At 39.6% G+C, this 24377-nt stretch overlaps 1 protein-coding gene across 2 annotated transcripts in view; it reads right to left on the bottom strand.

Moving 5' to 3' along the window:
* The window catches only part of DYNC2H1 (dynein cytoplasmic 2 heavy chain 1), a 321263-nt gene that overhangs the window by 146044 nt on the left and 150842 nt on the right, over positions 1-24377 (bottom strand). For both annotated transcript variants that reach the window (XM_063092854.1, XM_063092855.1), the window contains 5 exons: positions 24149-24199; positions 23413-23490; positions 20428-20559; positions 19367-19439; positions 1038-1198 (listed from right to left, as the gene is read on the bottom strand). In XM_063092854.1, coding sequence (XP_062948924.1) covers positions 1038-1198; positions 19367-19439; positions 20428-20559; positions 23413-23490; positions 24149-24199 — 495 coding nt within the window. The remainder of the gene's footprint in view (positions 1-1037; positions 1199-19366; positions 19440-20427; positions 20560-23412; positions 23491-24148; positions 24200-24377) is intronic.

The following is a 24377-nucleotide window of genomic DNA, read 5'->3' on the forward strand; positions in this document are numbered from 1 at the left end:
TTTTCAATTTTTGGTTGCTATGAACTATTTTGCTTTTTTAAAATCATTAATTATTTCCCTAGTGAAAAAGGTTTATTTATTCACTTGTCAAAAATTGAGGGTAAGGCCAATTAGCTCAGTTGGGTGGTGTGTGGTGCTGATAACACCAAGATCTGGGGTTCAATCCCTGTACTAACCAGCAAAAAAAAAAAAAAAAAAAAAAAAAAAAATGAGGTTAAATTCATAAATTTAATTTTCAAGCTTGCATGCTAATTGAATAAAAAGAAAGATGCAATCTGAACAAACAAAAGCTTCTACCTCAGGAAAAAAATATTTACGTATTTACTCAAAACATTTATGTATTTCTTTCCCTTAAAGAAATTGCAGGTAAACACTACTATAATTTATTTAGTAAAAGCATCCAGGTAAAATTTTTAAAGCTATTCTCAAAACTTAGGCAAATATATTAGTTTCCTATTGCTGCTCTAACAAGTTACCATAAATTTAGTGCCCTAACTCAAATTATTATCTTACCAAACTTCTGGAGGTCTCACTGGTCTAAAATCAAGTTTCTGTCTGGGTTTGAAAACAAAGGTAATACTAAATGGCTCTGTTCTTTCTGGAGGTTCTAGGAGAGAATCCTTCCATTGCCTTCTCCAGCTTCTGAAAGCCACCCCATTCCTTTGCTTGTTGCCCCTCTATCTTCAAAGCAAATAGCATAACATCTCTCCTCTCTGACCTCTAGTTTTATCATCATATCTCCTGCCTTCCCTCTGAGTCACCTTCTTCCGTCTTATAAAGACCCATGTGGTTATATTGGGCCCACCTGGATGATCCAGGATAATTTTCCCATCTCGAGATCCTTAACTACATCTGCAAAGTTCCTTTTGCCATGTAAGATTACATATTCATAGGTTCTAGAGATTAGGACATGGACATGTTTGGGGACATTATTTATCATACCACAAAAAAAAAAAAATGTCCATTTCACCAATAAGATCAAGTGTGGCAGAAATAGCAATAGCTGGAGCAAAAACAGCAGGGTAAAATGTACTGACCTGGTGATAACACTCTCCACTTCTTTCAGCATTAGCGAGTTCTTGAAGTTCTTGAGAGGGATCAGCACCCGGGGAAATAATTATTAAGATGGGTTCAATTTCTAGGGTCTCTTTGTATAAACGTTTGAGATTTAGAGGAAGTGGGGACAATTCTTTCAGTCCTAAAAGATATATTAACGAAATTAAAAATAAGAAACAACATGCATCATTAAAAAGTCTATTAAAACTAATTACATGACATGGAAGAGAATACCTATGTGAATTATAATTTCATACATACTAAAGTTTTTCCACTCTAACATCATTCACATACTAGTAATAGCTAACATTTATTGAATGTTTATGGTGCCAAGTATTTTTCTAAATGCTTTCCATGCATGATATCTTCTAATCATTACAATGCTAGGAGGTAACTACCTTGATTACATTTAATAGCTATAGAAATACACAGCCAACACTGTGATCTCAATGTACAATACTCTCCTTACAAGAGAAGTCTGAACATAACCATCCATCTATACGTCTCATTAATACAATTCATTAATTTATATAATAGCTGAGTGCCTACTCTGTGCCATGCATACGGTGAATCACATTCCACAGATCTGGGTAAACAAAAGTAGAAATGAATAAAAAAACTTTAATAAAATTATTTTTTTCAGGGGGAGAATCATGATAAACGCCTTACCATTTAATAAAACACAGGTGACATTCATGTCACTTGGAATTACATGCTACTCCATCCTTTCCACAAAATTCCAATAAAATTATTGTTTCATTTTAAGTAAACTGAGTCTATATACTATATAATCACTGGTTTTATTAACCCAAGTAATTGTGACTCATGATACTATTAGAATTGTCAGTATAAATCATGCAAAACTATTTAATAAAGTTAGAGACCCACAAATGTTAATTGCACTGTGAATTATCACAGTGTAAAATATTTGTAAATCACTGGAATCTTATATTTTGAACATGGTCCTTTATAATAAATATAGTATTTCTTTCAAAAGAAAAAAATACTAATAATAAGTCAGAGAGATAATGTAAACATTTATTGTATTTCATTTTACTCAAATACTGAGATAAAGAAAAATTTGCAGTTTAAAAAGAAGGATATCACTACCGCACTTTTCAGGTACGTGAGTAAAAAAGTAACTGTAGGGTTACAGCAATCGCTAAGTGCCTACACCAATTGTATGGCTGGGGCTATTGTTGGACTCCTGCCATTGTAGCCAATTGTATTGCTAAAGCAATTCATAACTGAAGCCAAAATATTTATTTTAGTTAGTATACACTAAGTTTTCTATTTGTATTGTCAGGGCTAGGGCTCAGACTCTTCAAACCTGTTGTACAGACTGGTTCACCAGACCCCTCACATGCCAGGCTGGGTCATAGACCCCTCACACGCAGGTCCACTCTAGGTAATTGGGAAAGATCCCGGGAGCCACTGGCAGATGACACGAGCTCAGAGCTCAGTGCTCAGCAATAGCAGCAGTAGCAGCAGCAGCTTACAGCAGCAGTAGCAGGAGAAGCAGCCGTGGCGGTGGCCTCTTGGGGTAGGTATCCTGGGGGCACTAGCAGCAACAGCTTGCAGTAACAGCCTCCAGCAGCAGTAGCGGCCTCCCTGGAGCCCCTCTGGGGGCATCCTGGGGGCAGAGGAGGCCCCATGGATCAGACCACTCGTCCTTTATACTTAAGTCCATAACCCAGGACACCTGGGCGCACATACGCAATTACATTAGACAATAGCCAAGGAACACCTGGGCGCATCTGCATAATGCTTGGCAAGATTCTGAACATCTGAGGGGCCCTGACCATTTTCCTATATTTTCCCTACAGTGGCAAATTAATATCAAACTATTATAGGTAGTAAGTATAACAGATTCATTCTTGTTCATTCATCTCATCCTCCCTAATAAAGAACTGCTTGCATCAGATGTATAAAATTACCTTTCCTTTATGTAAAGCTACACAACTACACCAGTTGTCAGGCTCTTTTACCTGCCTATAATCCTGCCAACTGGGCCAACTGTAGAGCTAGGGCTGGGTCTGGAACTCACAGACCCCTCAAGCCCGTTGTCCAGACTGTGTCTCAAACCCCTCACACACCAGGCTGAGTCACCAGACCCCTCACACGCAAGTCTATGAGCTAGGTAACTGGCAAATAGGTCCTTAGAAGCCGCAGGATGGAAAGCATGGCTGCATGCGTGGCGGTGGCTGCCCAAGGCAGTAGTCAGCCAGCCTGCTTCACAAACTCTGAAGAACACAAAAATAGCAACAAAACTAAAAAGACACATTTGTGCACATGAACATGCACACTAACTCCACACACACACACACACACACACGCACACACACACAATTTGCTTACAAAGGACGTGCTGAACCACACCCAACTGGATGTGAGGCAAGGGTCCTGACCAAACCATTCTATTTTCCCCACAATCCACCTCAAGGTCCCTTGCTGTACAATCTACGTGTTTAGAATCTTCTGCAATGTTCCCTTAGCGAGGATACTTACATTCACATATTACACATTCCATCCCAGTCCCAAAAGTCTTTAGTTTGTTGCAGCATTAACTCAAAAGTCCAAAGTCTAAAGTCTCCTCTGAGACCAAAAGCAAAAGTCCTTTCAGCCATGAACCTGTAAGTAGTCAAAAAACAAGTTTATCTACTTCCAAGATACAGTGGGACAGACATTGGGTACACATTCCCATTCCAGAAGGGAGAAATAGAAAAGAAAAACAGGCCCCAAACAAATCCAAAACCCAAACAGGGCAAACAATAAGCATAATGGGGCACCTGGACCCCTAAAGCATTGGACAACCTACTCCTACAGCTCCGCCAAGTGCAACCCATTGAGCTGCCCTGGTGACTGCAGCTTTTCCAGGCTGGCACTGCACACTGCCAGCAGCCTCATGGTTCTGGGCTCCTGGTGGCAGTCCTGCCATCCTGGCTCCACTAGACATTTCCTCAGTAGGGGATCTCTGTGGGGGTTCTGACCCCATTTTTCTGCTTCACATTGCTCTGTAGATGACCTCTGCAGTGGCTCCATTCCTGCAACAGTTCTCTACCTGAGACCCCCAACTTTTTCATACATCTTCTGAAATCTAGGTGGAGGCTGCCATGCCTCCACTGCTCTCACATACTGCTGGCCTGCAAACTTAACACAATGTGAATGCCACCAAGGTTTTTGGCTTTTGCTCTTCAGAGGTATTGAGGCAGGATTGTTCCGGCCAGAGCAGCTGGGATGCAGAGAGCAGTCTGCCAAGGGCAGCAGTGCCCCAGGTCTGCCCTCCAGGACAACTCAGTTCTCCAAGGCCTCAGGGTCTATGATGGGTGGGGCACCCTTCCAGACTTCTCAAATGCCTTTAGGGCTTTTTTCCCACTGTCCTGGTTCTTAGCACTTGGCTGCCCCATCCCTGGCTCTTGAATTACTTCAATCAGCTCGGCTTACACCGGCTATTCACTCAGTCTCAGGCAGTTCTGCAGCATTCGCCCACACAGTTCAAACAGCCACATTCACCCAGTCCATCAAGGAGTGGCTGCCCTGCCCCTGTGCATATCTGCAGCTCTCCTGTAACTGCTACCACCGAGAAAGGCATGTAGTAATGGAGACTAAATTTTCCACCTTTTCACCAGGTGAAAACATACTTGAAATTCTGCAGGGGCACCTGTCCTTGGGTCATCTGCCCATCTGCATGCGGCACTCTTTTATCAGGTTTATACAGCACCCATCTGGCCATCAGGTTTAAGTGGCACCCTCCAAGTCTTTTGCCTTCAGACAAATGCAACATGCGCTTACTATATAGTCTCTAGAGCACGTTATACCACCCACCCCTAGGTCCCACAGCTATAGCAGCCAGGGGCTCTCCCTGTTTCTGCTGCTTTACTATCTCAATTTCTCGTGCACAGCAGGTCATGCCTGGAGACACATGGTTTCCCTCAACTCACCACTGGGCTGGTTGTCTTCCCTGGTGTGATAGGCAGGCGTGGCCAGTCACTGCATGTCATCCTCCAGGACATTTATCCGTGCTTCCAACAACTTTGCTTTCTGCTGCAAATCTCAATCGGTTTGCAGCATAGTGAGCAGGAGCCAGGCTCCAGTCAGCAGAAAAGTGGCCACCAGGCACCACATGCTCAAGGACAGCCACATTTCCTCCCCTTCCCAAGAGGTTTTGTGTTGTAGTATCTGGACTATGCTACCTTGCAGTACAGTGTGCAGCAACCAGATCCTGATCAACGGGAAGGTGGCCATAGGGCAGAGCATATTCAAAAGTAGCCACATTTCCTCCTTCTTTCAAGGACTTTTGGCACCTGTATCTGCTAAGAGTCCCGTTTGTGATGCCAATTGTAAAGCTACTTTTAACATCACAATCCTCCCGACTGGGCCAATTGTAGAGCTAGGGCTGGGTCTGGAGCTCACAGACCCCTCAAGCCTGTTGTCCAGTCTGGGTCACAAACCCTTCACACACCAGGCCAGGTCACCAGACCTCTCCCACTCCAGGCTGGGTCCCCAGACCCCTCACACGCCAGGCTGGGTCACAAGATCCCTCACACACCAGGCCGGGTCACGAGACCCCTCACACGCAGGTCTACGAGCTAGGTAACTGGCAAACAGGTCCTTAGAAGCCGCAGGATGTAAAGCATGGCTGCATGCATGGCGGTGGCTGCCCAAGGCAGTAGTTAGCCAGCCTGCTTCACAAACTCTGAAGAACACAAGAATAGCAACAAAACTAAAAAGATACATTTGCGCACATGCACACTAACTACACACACACACAAACACAATTTGCTTACAAAGGATGTGCTGAACTACGCCCAACTGGACCCAAGGCAAGGGTCCTGACCAAACCATTCTATTTCCCCAACACTTTATTAGAGAGAAAAGACAGCTCTAAAAATGTACCACAAACATAAATAAAAAGAAGGAAAACAAAGAGCCACTACCTAATCAATATACATGTACCAATTAAATGGGAAAAAACTGTTTAAAAAAGGAATAATACTCAACCTTATAAACAAAGTCAAACATTGTGTGGTAAGCAGCATTCTAAAGATATCACTTTCAAGATTCCCAAGTCCTCATTACTCAATCAAATACTAAACTAGGTACTGCTGTGAAGGGACTTAGAGGTAACTAAGGTTAAGAACATTAAAGAATATTGTCCTGCGTTATCCAAGTGGGCCAGTCTAATCACTTGCCATCCTAAAAGTGGGGATTTCTCCAGTTAGAGTCAAAGAGATCCAGCAGAAGAGAGAAGCAAGAGAGATGTGAAGCATGAGAAGGAATCAATCTGCTATTGCTGGCTTTAACAATGGAGGAAAAGAGCTATAAGTCGAACAACACAGTGGCCTCTAAAAGCCGAGAATGACAACAAACAACAGAAAGGGAATGGGGATCTCAGTCCTACAACTACACTGGCTGAACCTGAATGAGTTTGGAAGTGAATTCTCCCCAGAAGTCTCCCAATAAGACTTCCAATGGCCAACATGGATTTAGTCTTATAAGACTTGAGGAAAGAAACCTGGTGACCCAACAGACTTCTAATGTATAGAAGATAATAAACGGGTGTTGTTTTAAGCTGACAAACTTGTGACAGCAATAGAAAATGAATAAACATTTCCTTATGTCCTTCCTTCGTCTGAGACACAGACTTCACAGGACAGATTGATCTATGGAAGCAAGGTGCATGAGATGGGATGATACCATGGATGAGAGGTAGAGGATTATAAAACTAGGAAAGTTGCATGGCTCAGAATACTTTTTGATGGAGAACCTTGAAAAGTTTCTGATTTTTATAGCTATTGCAGCACCTTAGGGGAACATATTACATTTCTGATACCTCAATACACACAGCATAACATCCTGCTTATGATAGTTTTTTTAAAAGTCAAAATTAAACCAGAATTACAACAGTCAGAATATTTGCATCTGGTAAATACTATTTCTATAAAGTAATGTAGTAGATTTTGCCAGTATATAAGTTTTGCTTTGTAATATTATATGAAATGAGGTATGCCTAAAAGTTTTGAAGACTGCTCTACTAAAGTCTTCAAATCAAAACTACTTTCATAAACACATTTTTATAAGTTACTATTTTAAAGTTTATAGATTATAAAAAGGATTGTTAAAACTTAATAAAAATCTTTCCATATGAATGGTGCTTGAGAAATTACATTTGAAATCAAATCTCTAAAATTTGATTAAAAAGAGACAAGTCCTTGTCATTCACCAGCAATTTTGAATTTTTAAAACTTATTCATACAATAAAAACTCCAACTTTACATAAAATTGTACTAATAAAACTACTTGACCAAATACAAACTTATTCAGCCATAGAACAGTATACATAATTTCTCAGAAATAGATAGTATGGTTTTAGAAGTATATTAAACTTTCAAAGCATCTAAATATATGAATATTATGAGGTTTTCAGTTAATGCCATTAAACCTTAATTAAACATCAACTGACCTAGAGATAAAATAGTACCATTACAGAAGTATCCCAAAGAATTGGTAGAGGGTCAAACTACAAAATCATTAAGAAAGGTCATTTACAATGTAGTACAAAGACCTTATTTTTAAATACTAAACAGGTAGGAAAAGGATAAACTCTTAAGAACCTCTCTGAAAACTGTCTTGTTTTACTTGAACTTTCATTTGAAATATAGGAACAGAGAGTAAGCCAGAAATACATTAGATAAGCAAGATATATTACCTAGTAATAAGTGCTATGCCAAGAATTAAAATAGGTGATGTGTTGGTATTGATTAGATGGCCCAGAAAGACTTCTCCGAAAATGTAACATTTTAAGCTAACATCTAACGATACAGAGGAACCATCCTTAAAAAGAAGAGGGAAAGTACAGAGCAAACAGCACACAGGTCCCAGGGCTGTTTTGCCCACTACAGCACAGTGGGCAAGCAAAAAGCCTACAAGATAAGCTCAAAGAGGTAGGCAGGTGCCAGACTGTATGGGGTTTTATAATCTTAGATAAGGAATCTGAATTTTTTTTTTTTTTTTTTTTCATGACCGGCACCCAGCCAGTGAGTGCACCGGTCAGTCCTATATAGGATCCAAACCCGCGGCGGGAGCGTCGCAGCGCTCCCAGCGCTGCACTATACCGAGTGCGCCACGGGCTCGGCCCAGGAATCTGAATTTTATCATAAGTGACTTGAGAAGACTTTGAAGATTTTATGCAAGTAAGATTTGGTTTAGATTTTTTAAAGTTCACACAGCCTTCTGGAGAGAAGGGATTGAAGCAGCAGCAAGAATTGAAGTAGGGAAAACCAATTAGGAAGGCATTCACTGACTTAACAAACATTTATAGAACCTGTGTATTCCAGAAGCTGACTAAGGCATTGGGAACACAACCATAAAACAAAGTTTATGTCTTCATGTGGAATATACTGTAGTTAGAGAAACAGAAAATTAATAAAAAATAAAATAATAAAAAATAAATAATAATACTCATGTCAAATAGTGATAACAGTTCCAGAGGAGAATAAACGGGGTGAAGGAGGTGTTGGGAAAGAATAGGAAAATGGTCAGGGCCCCTCTGATGTTCAGACTCTTGCCGAGCATTTGCTGTAAATATCCTCAGGTGTTCCTTATTACTACTTAATGTAATTGCATATGGGCTCCCAGGTGTCCAGGGTTATGGACTTAAGTATAAAAGACTAACAGCTCTGATCCACAGTACTTCTCAGAACTCTCAGGGAAGCTACTAGGACAGCTGCTCCTAGATCTGAATAAAACCCATTTATTTTTCTATGCTCACAGCTCCTAGGACCTTTTTTTTATTACCTGGCTCACAGACCTGTGTGTGGAGGGTTTGTGACCCTGTCTGTGCAACAGACTCAAGGGTTCTGTAAGCCCTAGCTTTACAACTGGCATAGCTGGCAGGACATTTGAGCAGGTATAGCAGCCAAAAGCCCCTTGGAGAGGGAGGAAATGTGGCTACTCCTGAATATGTTGTGCCTTATGGCCATTTTCCTGTTGACCGGGATCTAGTTGCTGCTTACTGTACTAAAAGTCAGCAGAGACCAGGCACTCCATGAAGCAGTGCGGCCTTGGAGAGCCCCTTGGGAGGGGGGAGGAAATGTGGCTATCCTTGAGTATGTGGTACCTGGTGGTCACTTTTCTGCTGACTGGAGCCTGGCTACTGCTCACTATACTACAAACTGGTCAAGATTTAAAGAAGAAAGCAGAGTTGTTGGAAGCACAGATAATTTGTCTGGAGGACGACATGCTGCGACTGGGTACCCCTGCCTCTCAAACCTGGAAGAACGACAAACCCAGTGGTGGGCTGGAGGAGACAGTGCATCTCCAGGCACGACCGTTGTGCACCAGAAACAAACAATAGGACCAGGTGGACAACCGGCAGGTGATCCACAGGTGACTGAATTCACTACCTATGTCCCATATACCCAGGTTGAATTAGTTGATTTAGGGAGACAGTTCTGGCAGAAACAGGGGGAGCCCCTAGCTGCTTGGCTGCTGCAGTTATGGGACCTAGGGGTGCATAGTGTGAAATGCTCTGAGGAGATGGAAAAATTGGCTTCTATTACCATGCACCCATCCCTGAGGCAGCAGCTACAGAATAGCCGCAGATATGCACAAGGACCATTACATTAATCACTCCTTAATGTAATGGGTGAGTGCAGCTACCCGAACCATGTGGGCAAATGCTGGAGAACTGCCCGAGACTGTGAGTAAATGGCAAACATATACTGACTTGGTTCAAGTAATTTGGGAGCTAGGGAAGAGGCAGTCTATGTTTAATGTGAACACCCGTGGCCTGGACGATGAAAGTTTTACAGGCAGCATGAGAAACACAGTGCTGCAAAATGCCCGTCAACATCCTTTGGGTTACTGATGGCCATACTGGCCCCATACATTGGTCATACTATACATGAGGTAACGACCACGATAGCCAGCTTGGGTGAAGTAGAGGATGGGAGACAAGCAAAAAGGGTCCAAAAGGTGGCTAAGACCAAACCCCCAAGAAATGCCTGGGACATTATCCTGAGGGGACCAAGCAAGACTAGCAGTAAGAAGATGTGGCTTGACTTGCTTGCAGCAGGGGTTGATAGCAAGAAAACTGACCAGCAGCCAAATGCGGTCCTGTTTGCCTTGTGGCAGCAATTGCGCCCTGAACAGCATTTCACTAAATGTCCAGAAACAGGTAGCAAAGTGCGCTCGGTGGATTTTTTGATTGCTTCTGAGGAGGCAGATGAAATGTTCCAGTTCATTAGGCAGCAGGCTGAGGTACTCGTCTTTGAGGCCTCATGTCGAATTGGCAATACATTGGTCAAGGACTAATGTGCAGCGTGTTTTGGCATTGGTAGATATAGGCACAGAATGTAGCCTGATATATGGCAATCCAGATAAGTTTTCAGGGGTCACAGTTCATATAGATGGATATGGAGGACATACTATTGAAGTCAAAGCTGTGTCACTGCCATTAAGCATGGGACGATTGCCCCCTCGTGTGTATACTGTATATATATCCTCAGCTGCTGAATACATCTTGGGTATGGACGTACTTTATGGCTTGCACCTGCAAACAACAGTTGGAGAATTTCGGCTACAAATGCGGACAATAAAGCCTGTGTTACGGGATATGCTAAACGTGACCCACAGGTGTTACCCCAGCCAAGACGAGTAGCTAATGTAAAGCAATATTGCCTACTGGGAGGATATGTAGAGATAGGTGACACTATATTGGAGTTAGAAAAAGTTGGCATTATTCGTCCAGCTCATAGCCCATTTAATGCCCCGGCACGGCCAGTGAAAAAACCTGATGGTACCTGGAGAATGACTGTAGACTAGTTAGAACTAAACAAAGTAGTGCCTCCTTTGCATGCAGCCGTGCCTTCAGCCGTCCTTCATCACGACTTGATGGATCAGCTGACAACTCAGCTGGGAACTTATTACATACTGGACCTTGCAAATGCTTTCCTCTCTATTCCAATCTCGGCTGATAGCCAAGATCAGTTTGCCTTCACCTGGGAAGGGAGGCAGTGGACCTTTCAAGTATTGCCCCAAGGTCATAGCCCAACCATCTGTCATGGTTTAGTGGCTGGGGACCTAGCCAAGTGGACAAAGCCCAGCATGGTTACAATGTTTCACTACATTGATATGTTGTTAACCTCTGATTCTCTTACAGATTTAACCCAGGCAGCTCTAATGCTGCTAAGCCATTTGGAACAATGTGGGTAGGCTGTGAACACAGCCAAAGTACAAGGACCTGGGCTGTCAGTCAAATTCTTAGGAGTGGTCTGGTCGGGTAAGATGAGGGTCATCCCAGAAGCTGTTGCAGACAAGATACAGACATACCCTCGACCCACAACTATAGCTCAGCTACAGACATATTTGGGACTTCTGGGGTATTGGAGAGTTTTTGTACCCCATATGGCTTAAATGGCATACCCACTGTATGCATTAACAAAGAAAGGAGCCCCCTGGGTTTGGACTCAGGAAGTAGAACAGGCTTACCAGGCTACAAAAAGGGCAATACAGCAAGTACAGGCTTTACAAGTGGCTGATCCCACTAAGCCTTTTGAATTAGACTTAAATATCGCCCAAGAGGGGTTAGGATGGGGTTTGTGGCAGGGACGAGACCGATTCCGAACACCTGTAGGATTCTGGTCTCAGCTCTGGAAGGGTGCGTTACACTCCAACAGAAAAGCAGTTAGCAGTATGTATTCTGCCTTGATAGGCACTGAAGCTATCACAGGAACTGCCAAAGTCCTAGTAAGGACAACATATCCCATACTAGGTTGGCTGCACACGTAGACAACCAACCCTAAAACAGGTGTAGCTCAGACTCCTACTCGGTCTAAATGGGGAGCATATATAGAACAAAGAAGCACTGTGTTAACAAGTCCTCTGTTCAAAGTGTTGCAAGCTGTGCTAGGCCCAGTAGAGGTTGTGGAGGAAACTTTGACACAACCCTTACCCATTGATGGAGTTTGGATGTGTTGTCCCCTCCAAAATTCATGTGGAAATTTGATCTCCAATGTGGCAGTGTTGGAAACTGAGTCATGGGGGTAGATCCCAATGAATGGATTAATGCTCTCCCCAGGGGAGGGGGGATTAATGAGTGAGTTCTCGCTCTATTAGTTCCCACAAGAGCTCGCTGCTTAAAAAGACCCTGGCACCTTCTCTCTCTCTCTCTCTCTCTCTCGCTTCCTCGTCACCATATGATCTGCTTGTACCTGCCAGCTGCCTGCCACTTTTCCACCATGAGTAGAAGTAGCCTGAGGCCCGTGCCAAATGCAGCTGTCCCAGAATTGTAAGCCAAATAAACCTCTTCCCTTTATAAATTACCCAGTCTCAGGTATTTCTGTTACAGCAACACAAAACGGACTAAAACACCCATGGAGGTAGAGGCTACACCTTTCCATAAGGGACAGGGATCTATCACAGAACGAACTTGGTATACAGATGGCTCTAGCATGGGACCCTCAGCATTGTGGACAGCTATTGCTGTCCAGCCCTTAACAGATACTACGTGGTATGAAAATGGCACAGGGCAAAGCAGTCAATGGGCAGAATTGAGAACTGTTCAGATGGTAATAAAAAATGAGCCTGGACCATTAACCGTCTGTATTGACCACTGGGCTGTGTACAAAGGTTTAACCCTTTGGATTTCTACTTGGAAATATGAACAGTGGATGGTAGGCCACTGACCCCTGTGGGGACAAGCCATGTGGCAAGAGTTACAGGAATTGTGGCATGAGAAAGAAGTAACCCTTTTTCATGTCACAGGACGTTTCCCCCTAGCCAGTCCAGGAAATGATGAAGCCGATGCCTTGGCTAAGGTAAGATGGCTGGAGAGAGCCCCAGCTACTGATGTAGCCTAATGGTTGCATCAACGAATGCAGCATGCTTGCAGCAAAACCATGTGGATGGAGGCTCAAAGACGGGCCCCTTATAAAATGGAAAGATGCAGCGAATGCCTGTCACGCTTGTCTAGTATGTGCTCAAGAGAGTCCACACCCCCAGTGGGTACCCCATATAGACGGGCAAATAACTCGAGGAAGAGTGCACCTGACTCAATGGCTAGTGGACTTTGTCGGACCACTGCCAAGGTCAGAGAATTTCAGATATATCTTCACTGCTGCTGATAGAGCTATTGGTCTTCTGTCTGTATGGCCTTGTAAGGCCCAAAACCAGGTAAACACTGTGAAGGCATTAAATAGCCTTACGGTCATATATGGCCAGCCTGTAGACATAGAGTGACAATGGAACCCACTTTACTGGACATGAGGTTCATAAGTGGGCTTCCCAGTTGTCTATTCAGTGGAAGTTACACATGCCATATCATCCCCGGGCAGTGGGGATGATTGAGCAATACAATGGCCTCTTAAAAAAGGGGCTAAGGCTATCTACCCAACCCCCATCCCTGAAGGGGTGGACACGGTGGTTAGGGCCAACAGTCAGGATTCTAAGTGAGTGACCCACAAGGGTGGGCCCTCTCCAATGGAAGCCCTGTTGCATAGGGCTGCAGCACCTATACAACTGCCAGTCACTACTAGAAATGAGCTTTTGAAGCCAGGATATGACAAGATGGAAATATTCTCTTACCGGCCCCAATCTGTTTACAATAGGGACAGACAGTACAATGGGAATGGCCCTGGAAAACAAGCCCCCCATATGTACTGGGTAGGCCTAACAGGGCCTTAGGGAAAAGGATTAGAAAATTTACAAATTTCACTTTGGGCGACAAGTACCTGGCCTCCTCGAGTAAAGGTAACATGGCCTGGAACAGATAAGCACTCTATTTCAAAAGGCACATCTGTATTATTATGGCCAATTATGAGTTCCCCTATACTGTTACATGTAGAACCTACAGATCCAACAGTACTAGCAGATAATACCTATTCCTGCAACCATCTTTTCCCAGGATGGCAAACTAGCTTACCAGAGGGGTGAGAACTCCCTCTATTGGTACCAGTAACCCTTCTGTCTTTTTGCCCATAGTGTTCTGGCTACGGGCACCAGAGTCAACTGGCTACATAAATTCGTGTGACCAATGTGTTGGCTTATTGAATATACACTGAACTTCACACCAATGATGACTACTAACCAGACATGTGTGGCTAATAGCTGAAAGAACAAAACTACAGGACAATAGGTTATATGAATGTAAGGGTCATTTATCCTCCCTAAGGGAACATCGTGGAAGATTCTGAACGCATAGACTGTATGGCGAAGGACCCTGAAGGGGTGGATTGTTGGGAAAAAAAACAGGAAAATGGTCAGGGCCCCTCAAATGTTCAGAATCTTGTCGAGCATTTGCTGTAAATATCCTCAGGTTTTCCTTGTTACTACTTAATGTAATTGCGTATGGGCTCCCAGGTGTCCAGGGTTGTGGACTTAAGTATAAAAGACTAACAGCTCTGATCCACAGGGCTTCTCAGAACTCTCAGAGAAGCCACTAGGATAGTTGCTCCTAGATCTGAACAAAACCCATTCATTTTTCTATACCCACGGCTCCCAGGACCTTTTTATTTCTATTACCTGGCTCACAGACCTACGTGTGGAGGATTTGTGACCCTGTCTGTGCAACAGACTCAAGGGGTCTGTAAGCCCTAGCTTTACAGGAGAATACGGAGAGCTAAGGGGAGGGTGAGTATGCTAATTTACACAAAATGCTGAGGGAAATCTTCACTGAGAAAAATGACATTTGAGCAGAAAAGTATGGGAGGTATCAGGGGTAGGGCTCCCTTGGAAGAAGGAACAGCAAATACAAAGGTCCTGATATTCCAGACACACCTGGAGCACTAGAACAAAGAAAAGGATATGTTGGGAAAGGGCTGAGCAAGGGTGAAGAGGGGTAAGAAAGGAGATCTGAGGAGAAACAGGAATTGAAGAAGTAAGTCCCTGTAAGACATTGTAAGTATCCTCAGGAAAATGATATATCATCAGAGTAGTTTGAGCAGAGGACTGATAATGATCTAATTTATATTTCAAAAGGCACTCTTCTGGTATGTTCAAGATAATCAGGAAGTGAGGAAGAAGAGAAGCCTGAATGGCAATAATCTTACTCATATGATGATGGCTTGAACAAAATGGTAGAAAGTAGTAGAGGGGTGAAAAGTAATTCAATTCTAGAAATAATCTAGACAGAGACAACAAATAAAGGCTACGGCAGTATTGAGGTGAGAGATGTTAGATTGCATTATGTTGGTAGTAATGAAGCAAAGTCAATGAATTCAGAATAAGTTTTAGAGTTGGAATCAAAAGGATTTGCTGGTAGATTGGGTACAGGAAGTAAGGAAAAGAGAGAAAAGAATTACCTCTGGGTTTCTGGTTTGAACAACTGAATATAGAAAAATCAAAAGTTCTGTATTGGTCATGTTTAATTTGTCATGTTTATTAGAGATTTGTATGAAAAAAACAAAAAAGCATTTGGACACAAGAACCTAGACTCTCAGGGCTGGAAATAAGAGATATGTTAGTAATTTAGAGATATTTATCAGCACCGCACTCTCCTGAGTGAGCCACGGGCCAGCCCTAGTAATTTAGAGATATTTAAAGCCAGGAATAAGGTGAGGTCACCTAGAGGGAAAATGAATAATGAAAGAAGGGAACCAGGGTAAAACTGCAGTGGAAGAAAAAGTACTCCAACACTTAGAAGACATGCACAGAAGAAGCCAGTAAAGGAAAGTAAGAGAACACCTTACTCTTAAGGTGATGAGGAATGAAAGAAGAAACATAACAATCAAGAGAAGAAAGTGTTTAAATGAGGAAGAAATGGATGACTTTGTTGAGAGATCAGGTAAGACAATATCACAGCCTTACCAAGAGCAATCTTGTGGGACCTTAGTAGGGATGGAAGTCCAAATAGAGTGAATTGAAGACAGAATAAGAGTTGAAATAGATTACTAATAGTCTCTGATTGTGGATACATTTTCAAGATGTTTTGCTGTAAACAGAAGTAAAAAGTAGGATAGTGAAGGGTATGGGATGATTTTTAAGACAGATGAGAGAAATATGTTTGTATGCTGACAGAAATGATCCAGTAAAGAAGGTAAAGTTCATTATGCATAAGGGACAATAGCAGGAAAGAAAGGAGTAAATGGGTTGACCTTTGGAGCAAGGATATTCACTCACAGAAACAAAAAAGGAAACAGAATAATATGAGTACCAATGTAGGTAGTTGGTCAATAAAGAATTTGTCTCGTTGCTTCTACTTTCTCAAAAATGCTAGTAAAAGTCTATTTCAATCAACTAATTTAAGTAGCAAATACAAGGATATCTGGTTTTCATATATTATTTGCCTCGTATACAGTTATTACTCAATATGTGTGTATGAATTTGGGAACATGTTAAATGTTTCTCATATGCATTTCTTAACATGGACACTAGTATCTTTTTTCAACTAATTCATTCTTCAGAATCAAGTTATATACATGTAACTCTTAAAGGAGTTAGACTCTCAAAATGCACTTTACAAAAGGTTCAACTGTCAAATTGCTTAAATATAAGTTAAAAGCAGTTGTAATCTGATTATAATGCATATCTGTTGTTTTCTACCAGCTGCCCTCCCACACTTCTGGTAACTGCCTCTCCCCCATCCAAGGCTTCTTTTGTAGAAACTGCAATTCTATATATCTCTGGAGCGATTAGCTGCAGAGGTGGATGTGTTACCCAAGCTGAGCAAATGATGCCTTTCCTAGGATTTTTGAGGTAAAGTTAGGAGGGGAAACTTTTCCCCTTTCATCACAAGCTTTAAAATACAACTCAGAAGGTCAGGAGCCTTATCCCCAGAGTATGTATGAACCCTTGAGACTAAGAGTAACACACAAGTAGAAATTCAAGTAGAGAATCTAAAAGCAACATGATAGATAAAGACACAGAGGAAAAGGCAGAAACAGAGATGGGGGTGAGGAGAGAGAAACAGAAAGAGAAACTGCAAGGCTAAGATAAAGAGAAAGTCTCCTGATGTTATGAGTCCATGAAAACAGTTGGCCCAGAGGCTCTTCCGTTCTGAATACTGGTTACTTAGGCCAATAAATTTCCCTTTTTCATTTAAGTGAGTTTGATATGGGTATCTGTCACTTAAACAAAGAATTAAGTGGATAAACATTCTGGCAGACATGAGTAAAAATTATCTGGTAGAATCCAGCTGGACGGTTAGCTCACCCAGTAATGCATGCTGCTAAAAGCACCAAGGTTGAGGGTTCAGATCCCTGGACTGACCAGCCACCAAAAAAAAAAAAAAAAACTATCGGGTAAATAAACGCTCTATCAGAAATGAATAAACAGGGATGTTTCCTCTCCATGCATAAATAAAGGAAAGCACGGAGTATGTCCAGACTCATTTCCATATACCCATCCTCAAGTGACCATTCTAAAAGGCAACTTAAAATATTTGTGTATGTGTGCACATGCATATTCTGGTAGGGGGTGAGGCAAAAGACAGGCATCACATGAAAAGCTGCACTGGTAGGTGTTACGGGTTGAACTGTGTCCCCTCAAAAAAGCTATGTTGAAGTTCTAACCCCAGTATCTCAGAATGTGACCTTATTTGGAAATAGGGCCATTGTCGATATAATTAGTTAACTTCAAATGAGGTCATACTAGAGTAGAGCAGACCCATAATCTAATATGACTGCATATCCTTACAGAAAGACAGCCATGTAAAGACAGACACACAAAGAGAACGACATGTGACAATGAAGGCAGAGATTTGAGTTATGCAGCTCCAAGCCAAAAAACACCAAAGTTTGCCAGCAAACCACCAGAATCTGAGGCAAGGCAATACTCCCTTACAGGTTTCAGAGGGAGTATGTCCTTACCCTCCAGAACTGTGAGACAATAAATTTCTGTTGTTTTAAGCCACCCAGTTTGTGGTGCTTTGTTATGACAGCTGTAGGAAACTAATATAGTAGGTTAGAGTGCAGATAGATGTGTGTATGGCACAACTTTATCTAAGGTTTAAAGAGATTTTAATGTTAGAACCTGCCAACAATACCCCTCTAAACTGAGAATTAATTTGACTTTTTCAGTATTTAATAAGAACACAGACTTTGGAGTTGGGTTTAAATTCTGTCATTTATTAGCTCTGTGATCTTGTTTCCTCATCTTTTAATGGATATAAAAATAGCACTTACCTCATAGCGTTGCTGTGAGGATTAAAGGATACGTGTGTATAACACTTAAACTACTACCTGGCATGTAGTAAGAGCTATTAAAGTATTAGCTATGATTATCATCATCATAAACAGTCAAGTTTAAATGAAAGAGTATATTCACTAGGGTAAAACTGATCATCTGAAGCTCAATTTCTCGAAATACCCTGATATAGCTTTACATGCTAACAAGAGAATGATTATTTAGTACTGCAAAGTTTTTCAGTGATAAGATTGGAAGGCCCAGTATTTTTTTTCAATTTCATAAAACTCTGTGCTAGCTTGTTTATATGAGAAATTCTAATTTAGAGAAAATATACATATGACATTAATCCTACTTGATTAGAATATATGTAAGTTACAATTAATAAGTTTCTATAAAAAATTTTACATACATACATATGGCAAAATTAATAGAAATGAAGGATTTCTTGAAAAATTTGTCAGCATCCTATTTTAACTATGCCAGGCTTTTCTTTTCCAACATAACTGTAAAACCTACATTTTAGAAATAGTAAAGATAAATCATTCTTGGATGACACTGTGCTTTAAGTAATATCCATTTCATAGTCTTTCCTTGACATTGTTTTTCCAAATTTTTCTTGTAAAAAAATTATTTCCAAATGGGTGATAACTTTTAATTCTTTAGACAAGACTATCTGAAATGCTTAACAAAAATGTATTGCAGTTTATGATCTAAAAGACAAATCTTCATTTTTTGTTTTAGACACAGCAAAAATAACTCATTTTGAAGGCTTTATTTTGTAAAACTATGGTACCTATGAATAAGTTTTATCTTGTCTAAATTTTGCATTAAAGTACGACTATAGGTGGTACTCACATAATACAGATTTGGTACAAACATTTGATCACCTTCTTTGTAATCCTAATCATGGACAAACATCTAAAGTGTTTTTATAAGAATAATTTTTAAAACCTCAAATGCCTTTACTAAATATAGGATATCAATTATGCATCAAATTTAATACAACATCACATATGATTATATCTAACACGTAGAAATTTTTCTCTAAACCACATAGAAATTGTAAGATAAGTAGAATGAATAAAAAAGAACTTACGAAATTTCTAAACTAAAGTCAGCATAAAATAAAGTATAAATTAAAAGAATTCAGGTCAATGGCCTAGTTCTTGAAAAGTAGTCCACTTACCCAGAGTTTTACATGCAAATAGAGCCATGGCACTTTGCAATCTGTCAGGTCTTAGAGCCTGTACTACAAGAACCTTAAAATAAAGTGCAAGATATTTTTAAATAATAGATCCCACAACTGCTTTAACTAAATAATAGTTAATGTTAACTAATTAAGTAAATGTTTACTAAAATATGTAAATGCTTATCATTGTCCCATTGTATTTACCATGCTTCAAACTGTCATAATTGGTATATATTAAAGACACCTCTTTAATATCCAAAATGTTACTGAAATCCATTTATTTCTTCAAGCCTATCATCAAAATTAAACGCAGGGTTTAGCTATGTCTTCAGGATCTAATAAAGGACTAAATGGCAGGTGAAAATAGTAAGTAGCTAAGGCATTTCTAGTGATAGCACAAAGACCCAGAAGTCCTGCCAAAATTTTCAAATCATTATTTTTATGCTGAATCATGTATATCTATGATATTTCTGGTATTAAAGTTTTCAAATGAATTTTTTCTTTGTAGTTTTCTTTTTTTTTTAAGCATACTAGGTAAAACAGAATTCACTTTGTATGGAGAAAGGGGAAAGATCTCACAGCCAGCAGTCTAGAAAAGAGATAAATGGAAGAGTCAGCTCCTGGACAGCCCTCATACTCTCAGCCTTTCACCAAGCCAAAAAATTGGGTGGAACCTACCACTAGGTTTCATCATTTTGTTTTGAAAGAGAATGGGGAAAAAAAATCCCCTTTTCCTCACCATTAAGTCCTTTCCTTAGATAATACTCTGTGAAATGAGCAAAGAACCTATACAATTTGTACCTTAGCTTCTTTCTGAACAACACATCTTCTATTCCAAGATCCCCTGTGGGTCAGAGGCAGAGGGAATAACACTCTACCCATAAAGTTTGCCAGTGATTTCACTGTCTGGATAAGGGGGCAAAAGCAGAAAGCCATTACCTACATGTGCCATTAAAGGTTATGCAACACTCTAAAGGCAAAACTTTCATTTAAATGGCCTCTGAATGACAAGAGAAACATTAAAAACTTTTCTGCATTTACATAATACTAAATTTTACCTGCTGAAATAAGGAAACTTTCTTTGCAAGACTAGATGGAAACTCTTGTTCACACATTGAATTATGACAGTAAGTACGCCACAAAGCTACATCTTCAAAGCAGAGGGTCTGATAAAGACTGGGGAGAGCAATCTAAAACATAAAAATAACCATATACAGTGAGCAACAAGCAAATATGAGCACATGTATACATATATGTATAAAATTTTTTTTAAAGAAAAACTAAAAAAGCAAATGAAAATCAATTATTAACAGATGTTTATTACTTGTTTTCTACTTTGTGTTGACTTGTCTAATAATTTCTAGGTCAGAAACAGTATGGTTGACTCATCCAATGTTGAAACCAGAATTAAATAAACATTTCCAAAGTAATACTAAATCAATACTCAAAAGGTAACACATCTTATCTCTATGTAAAAACATTTGCACCTAGCTATCTCCACCTTGTGGAGAAAAGAAATGCTGCCATTAAAAATCAAGTGCAAATTTTAAGGATTGCCACAATTGAGTTTCAGGTTAAATTGTAGAAATTTGTCAAATTTCAAATTAATATTTACTCTTTCTTTGACAAAACTTTGTTCAAGCCCCTCTTGAGCTCTTTCTGACTATGCCTCAACCTTAGACTTCATGTCCTTCCTTGTAGAATCCAGTTTTAGAGAGAATTTTAAGTGAGTTTAGTAAGAATCCCTATCTTCAATATCTGATCAAATTCCTCATTCCCCACCCTGCTCTGTATCTGATCACCCTGCTCTGCCTTCAACAAGAATCCTGCTAAATAGGCTTAGCCAGAATCCTCCCTCATCCCTGACATTTCTTCTTAGTAATTTTCCATCCATTGACCCTTACCACTGACTCTCACCCTGCTCTTTGGCTATAATTCGCACTTGTCCATGCTATATTCAGAACTAAGCCCAGTTCTATACTAAAGTCTCTTTTCCTTTATTGCAAAAGATTTTTTAATACAATTTATCTTCACAGCTTTAACTTCTAGCTCTGGTTTTCTGTACTAATATCAAATCCTTAACAAAGTATGTTTTTCTAAGCCATATTCATTTAAGCCCCTATTTGTGAACATGTTGCTTCCTTTGCTTCTAAATGTTCTAAACCTTTGCTACCTCATAAATCTTAATCTTCATCTTAAACAATATCTCAGAGGTTTTCCTAACTATATTAATTCCCTCTACCTCAAACAGTGTTCCCTCTTCCTAAACTTTTTTCAAGAGTGAGCTATAAGATCAGAAATGTAAATATGTACAGATGGATAATTTTCATTGAAAATAACAATGAATTTAGAAGATCTATATCTGTAGTATAGAACTTCATATAATATAAACAAAAATCAAGTATATAAGAACACTATCTTAAACATCTACATTCATATCTAAATATTCCATTGTACTGACCAAATTTCATTAGGTAACTTAACTAAAATTAAACGTGAACAGCAGGAAACTAACTAATTACTAATTACATTTCAATATATTTTTAATAAATGATCTAAGTCTGTTAGGATAAGATTTAATGGTGGTCTGTTAACTTTATTAGGAATTAGTATATAGGGCCCCATCATTACTAATTTAGGTGTGCTACCCATTATATACTTATCATGTACTTGGCCAGAAATCTACAGAGAACATATAAGTTCATTCATGGCAGAGACTTTTAATATTACAAAATATAAATTTGTCATTCCACTGGTGTCAAAGAAAACCAGACAGCAGATGACAGTAGTTAAAGCAATGAAAACAGATTTTATTCAGGACTATTACAATAGGAGAAAGGAGACCTCAGTATAGAACAGGGCTCATTTCTGAATATAGCATGAGCAAGTGGGAATTTATAGTTAAGGAGCAAGGTGGGGGTTGGTAGAAAATTATGAAGAGAAAACATCGGGGTGAGGGAGGATTCTAGCTAAACTAGCTTAACACAGTCTTGCTGAACACAGACCTGGAAGACGGGAGAAGATGAGGAAAGCAATCAGATATTGAGGGGGATCAGATACAGAGGATGGAGAAATTCTGATTAAACCAACTTAGCAGAGTTCCTGCTAAAACTAGATTTTACATGGAAGTACACAGATGGGCCTAGGAGAAGGTTCAGGAGCCTGACTAAAATTTGGTTAAGTAAAGAATCTTTGCTACTAGAATTATGTTGACTGGTAGTAAGAATCAAATAAATAATTTAAAGAAAAAAAAAAACACCACAGTTAATGATATACAGCAGAATCCATTTATTTTACTCAACAAATACTTATGAAATAAAGGCTTTAAAGAGTAGTGGTAAAGAGCCCAGAATAGGCAGCAAGAAGTCCAGTTTTGAATACTGGTTCTTCTTCCGTTCTTCTTCCTAAGTGACCATAAGCAAGTGACTATATCTTTCTGGGCCTTAATTTTCTCATCTGTTAAATGAGGACAGTAACAGTAGCTACCTCATAATATCATTAGCAATATTTTGGGAGATAACCCATTTTAAAATTCTGCACAATGCCTTGAACACTGTAAGCCATTAATAAATGCTAGCTATTCTTATTATTTTTTACATGTGCTACTGTAATGTTGTAATAGTTATAAAGAAAGCAAGGGGGAAAAGAATGGAAACATACATGTACAACACTTTGGCCTGAATAATTAGAGAACATAGAACTGTTGGAAGTTAGGTTTCTGAACTGCTTTTTCTTCCCCAGTGTCCCCATCCTCACAGCCCAACTCACCCTGGGAAGAAAAAGAGTGAAAAACGAAGAAAAAAAAGGAAATGCTATGTTTGGAAGACCTAGATATTAAAGGCATGCTATTTCATGAGTGAAATATTTAATTAATTATTGATTAAAGAACTAATCATAATAATTCTTTTTTTACCAGGGATTTCATGTCTTATTCAGAGAAATATCAACACTAAGTATGAATAAGTAGTACATACAAAGTGTCAACAGAAATAACTCAAATATAGAAAAAAATTAAAACATCCTTCATAGTAGAAAGTAAATACCTTTAGCATTGCCACTGCCCAGCTTCTTTCCTGATCTATCCAAGATGGAAGTTGATCACGTATTCTTTGTTGAGAGTCCTTTAATAAAAGCATATTTTTTATGTATTGGACAAGTTAACATGGTAAAATTCTATGTAACATAAGGTATAGAGAACCACTTAGACAAAAGTCGAATTTATTTTTGGTGTGCTTAAACTTTCATAAAAGTTCAGAAAAACTCAATTGTCATAAGAAACTGTCATAAAGCTACATAATTACATCTTGCATTTCAGACATGATCTAGGTTCTGTGTTATATTTTGAGTGTACTGCTTTGAAGAATATTATCCATTATGTATTCAAATAGAAAATTACTACAGAAAAAGCTAAATTGAATAATGTTATTAAAAGTTTTAAAAAGTAATTTTTTAAATTCAATTATATAAGAAAATTTTTCTAGTTATAATACAAGATTTGATTTTCTTAAAGATTATAAATTTTTTCTTAGAACAAAATACATATACTGAGGAAAAAGAGCTACATTAGTTTCTTAGTATTTAACATTCTCAAAAGAATACGTCTTCAAGGTCAAAAAATAAATTTAAATACCCTTTAAAGAAGGGCAGTAGAGGCCAGGAAACATTCCTCTAATTTCAGCAATTTAAAACTTCTCCGAAGCAAATTATATTTCATAAAGCCAAAGCCAGAACTATTTTCTCTAAGAGTGAAATAATAGGATTTTGTTATTTTTAACTTACAGCTTTTCGCAGCATGTCTCCAACAACCACACCTGTAAATGTATCCCATTCCTATTGAATAAAAATGAGGAACACAAAAGATATAAAAATACTAACAGTCAACAAAATTAGTATCATTTCCCTATAAGATGGCTTACAATGCAGCTTTCTAAAGACACAGGGAAAAAAGCAAAGAAAATTCCTTTCTCATCCTCCTACTTCTTCCAGTACATTAACATTATAAGAATCA

Source organism: Cynocephalus volans, chromosome 4, assembly GCF_027409185.1.
Source record: "Cynocephalus volans isolate mCynVol1 chromosome 4, mCynVol1.pri, whole genome shotgun sequence".
NCBI classification, from domain to species: Eukaryota; Metazoa; Chordata; class Mammalia; order Dermoptera; family Cynocephalidae; genus Cynocephalus; species Cynocephalus volans.